This window comes from Penaeus vannamei, chromosome 12 (assembly GCF_042767895.1).
Source record: "Penaeus vannamei isolate JL-2024 chromosome 12, ASM4276789v1, whole genome shotgun sequence".
NCBI classification, from domain to species: Eukaryota; Metazoa; Arthropoda; class Malacostraca; order Decapoda; family Penaeidae; genus Penaeus; species Penaeus vannamei.
The window spans coordinates 9982710-9987709 of NC_091560.1; the positions used below are offsets into that span (position 1 = coordinate 9982710).

The window sequence follows — 5000 nt, forward strand, 5'->3', positions numbered from 1 at the left end:
TTTCAATCAGATGTTTGCAGAAAGTACTACTGTCTTTCTAATGTACTTTACATTGAATGCCTGTAATATGTATTACGTTTTCCTTCTGAGAATAATAAAAGTATTCACATGAACCGTTATATAGAAAAGACAATATTTCTTAGTCATGTTCGAAAAAATATGCATTTCTCAGACTTCAATTTTTGTCCTTTTGTCCTGCAATCTAATCTTATTTAATCATTACCTTGAGCTAATTCTAAAGGCAAGCGTATGATTTCTTCTGGAAACAAATAGCTTTAACATCTGATATTAAGTGTTAGGTATTGATGAAAACACTAAAATGGGTTTGCTATCTGAGCTTCCGTGCTCTGCTTGCATCTTAATTACTTCATCATTAATCAAGTAAATGCTTTTAATTAAGGAAGAAAATGAGGATTTTTGCAAAGTATTCAAATAACATAAATCTTTTATTTCATTCACTGAAGAGTAATACTCTTTCACTGAAGAGTAACACTGTAATAAGAGGTAAAAGAAAATACATCTATAACCAGCTTAATGTCTGGAGAACACTAAAAATGACAGGCCAAATCAAAGGACGGGAGTCGCCATGGATGCCGCTTTGGTAGAAAATTTTCGAGTAGGTGATAGGTCTGTACATCGTGTCAAATATTCTTCATTATTAATCATATCTCCCCTTGTTTTCTCTTTTTTCGACATCTCTTCAGAAAATTTCCCGTACTGAGATTAAGTCTGTGCACACCTTGTTGTCCAGTGACTACCGTTTTTATCCTTTATTTGCCTTAAGGTGCCGTCACACTAGCACTTTTTCCGTAAATTTTTTGACAATTTTCTGATATTTTGTCCATTTTTGAGCGAATTGTCGATTTTCCAGTCAGACGACAATGATCGTTTCCGTTTGAAAACCTTTTTGTCAACTTTTTCAGCCAAGCATAGTCAGATCAAGAGCTATATTCGAGAATGTTTGTATTTATGTTAAATAAAATTGTCTAAAAATTGACGGAAAAAGTGCTAGTGTGACACGGCCTTTAGTTATCGGTTTTATTTTTCCATCATTTCAGACAGAGGTCCATCTTATGCACACATGCGTATAAGTTTGCGAAATCCTTGAGCTGTGCGAGGTACGAGCGATCATTTACACTAAATGAGTGCATTTTTAATGAGAAACGCGTACAAGCTATGGTTTGGTTTGCTTGGCCTTGCCGAAATCGTCAAAACAGTCCCAACACAGCTTGCTATCAATATAAACAAACTGCCAAAATATGAGATGACTTATTCTCCTTCATGGCGGGTGACAGAATCATTCGGGAAAAAAAACAGACTGGACGCTGTTATTTATGACAGTGAAATTGCCGATGAAGAAATCCCTTTCCTTGATTTTACATTTGCTGTAGAAGATTAACGAAGTTGGAATGTCAAATAATCACATGTAGCACAAACGGTACGATAAAAAAAATCGTCCACACACTTTGGAACAACAATTTAAAAAGTCTATTCTTTATCATTCAGAGCAAAAATCGCTTTCAAACCACGAGTTTAAAATGGAAATAACAGATAAATAAAAACGCACTTTGAACATCCCCCGGAAGGCCACATAATACAGTTTTAAGTAGCTAGTACTTATCATCCAGAGATTAAAAGTGCTATCAGTATACTGGTGGGCACAGATATGACAACAACTTGCTAGTCAATAACATCGCCTATTGGTAACAAAATAAGTAAATTATCAAGAGAATTCCATCGTTATTCATTTTCTGTCGGCCATGTTGGCGGTTTGTTTACTATTGTGACGTCATGAAACTGTAGCAAGCTTCATCTGGAAGTAGCTTGAAAATGCTTGGCTTGGTTACGAAACCAGACCAAGACATCTGACCAATATGTTCCATCAAATACAAATATGAGCAAGAAGATTGGAGAATTTTGAAATGCCTTGCCGTCAAATATGCGCTTTACTCCGAAGGCTGAAACTAGCATCTGCTTTGGCTGCACTGCCATTTTCGCCGGTTTTGATGACTTCATCGCATGACATACTTACAGTGTGTGTGTGTGTGTGTGTGTGTGTGTGTGTGTGTGTGTGTGTGTGTGTGTGTGTGTGTGTGTGTGTGTGTGTGTGTGTGTGTGTGTGTGTGTGTGTGTGTGTGTGTGATGAACACATTAATCACACAATATCACAGCCACATATAAATACTCTATCAAAATCTAGATAACATATAAACGTTTTCACATCTCTAAAACATATACAAGAAGCTGTTCAACTCATCGCCAGAAATTCACTCATGAACATCAGTCCTCAGCACCTCTCTTTGGGGAACCGGAAAACCATGATCGTGTCCTTAAACCACCCAATTTTCACAGCTTTTCGAATGCGTTTCTCTGTCTCGACGTCTGCCACTAAGCCTCTATCCGCCATCTTGGATTTGACGTACTCGTTCGACCTCGTGTTCACGTGGTTGTGACCGTCCTGACCTGGCACCGCCCACGACAGCACCACACCTGCAAGAAGTGATGACGCTACTATGATGACACAACTAAAAAAGACTAAACGACATTCGAATAATAGTGCTGATAGAATTATGATGACGCTCGTTTATATTGCTAATGATAGTAGAATGATCACGATAATGATTATTTTCAGTTGTTATCATTGCCATTATCCATCATACCTAAGTTTTCATCCATCACTATTGTCACAACAGAAATCAGTATTAGATATTACAGCAATCAATCTATCTCGACCAACATCGGAAACTTCCTAACCTTTGCAAGCATGTCTGGCGAGGTTATCCATGAAGACGCCCTCGGCCTTGGCAGGGATGTGCTCGCCCACCTCGATGCTCATGACCCAGTCGAAGCGCCTCTGTAGGTCGACGGGGTCAGCCAGGTCAAGCGACTCGATCATGCCCTTGCTCAGGACGCCGATGTTCGCCGCGCCGTCCCAACCTGGAGACAAGAGGGCGCCAAATTTAATCGTTTCCTTACTGTTACCCTTTTCATTTTAATGCGTCATTTCGATTCGATTTTGTTTAAAGAGCTGATTCGGTTTCGTTAACTGTGTGTGTGTATATATATATATATATATATATATATATATATATATATATATATATATATATATATATACATACATACATACATACATACATACACACCACATGTATACACCTTTTTACTGAAGATTCCTTTAAGTACAATTTTACTGAGGCAACCAATTCCAACTATTCTACAGTAGTCCAACTAATGGAAAATTCTCTATAATCTGCCAGCTTATATACAAAACAATCTGCATACAATTTATTGAAGTTTACAGGGAATTTGAACAAATAAAGAGGCTTCGACGAGGAAACACTCTGAAATAATAGTTCTTCATTCTGGCGCTGCATCCCCCATTTACAGTCTTCATATTCTTATTAAATCTATACCCCACATGTTTTGTTTTTAAATATGAGACTGGCATGGCAGATGGCATTGTATAATATGATATGAGATATACGGCGTAAATAACAATGAAAGTTTTCAAATAGATCTAACATATCATATTTACCTATTTATCTACCGATATACATATACCTGATAACTAATATTGTTGAAAGGCTTTACTTTGAAAATGCATTAATCTTTAGTTCGTTTAATCTAAAAGGTCGTGGTCATTAAGGGCGCTTAACAGTGTGACAACTACATATCTGTGACAAGAGAGCTATTTGCAGAAAAAAAGTATGAATGAAATTTTCTACCATATCTTCATTAGAAACCCACGTCTTTCTGAAGATAGAATCGATACCGGTCAAATGCATCTCTTGCATTGTGAAGATATTCATTCTCATTCATGCCTTTTCTACATTTGTCAACATGAATACGATTTAGAGCTACTATTATTAATGAGAGAGAGACAGGCTAATACGTTTGCAAGCCACTGGCGCTTTCAAGATCCGATAACAAAATATTTGCTTAATAAGATATGTGATATAAAGCTAATATTGACAAACTGGCAATATTTGCATATATGATATTTTACAGTCATCATTATCATACACCTTATTTTCATAAACTAGGTGGTAAAGAGAGTCCATTTCTTTCAAAATTAAGCAGGAAGACTTTAGTATTGCTACAATAACATCATAACAAAAAATAATATCTAAATATGGCGGCAAAACACAATAATTATGAATTAATGTTATTTTCAGTACCAGAAGTGCATATAACATATAACATGCTACGTAATGTGAGTACTATATTGTACATTTTCTTAGCAAAACTAGTATATCCATTTAAAGAATAACACATCATAAATTCAAGTGTTAATTGGTATTTTCACCTTGCGTGTTTCCATATGAGGTTTGTCACGCCTAACTGTCTAACAGAAAGTCCACTGAGTTCGCTACCCTTTGACGAGGGAGGGTACTGAACTGACGTCACGATTGGTCAGCAATTATATTTCAGTGATCTTCGTATTGTGGTCCATAAGGTATTACACACTGTGAATGACACACACACGCAGATACACATATTTACACAAAAACTACATATCTGAATTCATTTTCCCGCTATCTTGTTCGAGGTAGTAATTTAGCGATGAAAGTCTCAGTCATTTTTCGACTTTTGAGGGGCTGGGCACCGTGAATTCGCCCCCTCCTCCCCGTCCGAGATTAGGCCGCCTAAGGACCGGGAGCGTTCAAGCGTGACAGACGTGCTGGAAGCGGCGTCGTCGCTGTACAGGGTGACTGTCTCGAACGGGATCGCGACCAAAATTTACATCAGCGGATCATGGATTTGTGCTTAATCTATCTTTTCATTTGCCTTTCTATCCTCTGGCTTCATTAAATTTCAGGTGCATTAAGAGCTTTTGGATACATCTACAAGCGGATGGCCTTTTTACCAACCCTCCCATCATAGAGGCTGAAGTATATCAAGCCATTGAATCTATGTAAGTATACGAATTCCAATACCACAGCATTAACAGTCTCTTCCAATTCGTTTGCCTGAATTCAAGGAACAACAATAAACTG

General features: G+C 37.4%; 1 protein-coding gene across 1 annotated transcript in view; it reads right to left on the reverse strand.

Annotated features, from left to right (window-relative positions):
- Positions 1 to 433: 433 nt before the first annotated feature.
- LOC113803065 (uncharacterized) overlaps positions 434 to 5000 on the reverse strand; it is a 9535-nt gene continuing 4968 nt past the window's right edge. The window contains exons 6-7 of the mRNA XM_027353764.2: positions 2755 to 2937; positions 434 to 2490 (exon numbers count right to left, since the gene is read on the reverse strand). Coding sequence (XP_027209565.2) covers positions 2288 to 2490; positions 2755 to 2937 — 386 coding nt within the window. The 3' untranslated portion in view covers positions 434 to 2287. The remainder of the gene's footprint in view (positions 2491 to 2754; positions 2938 to 5000) is intronic.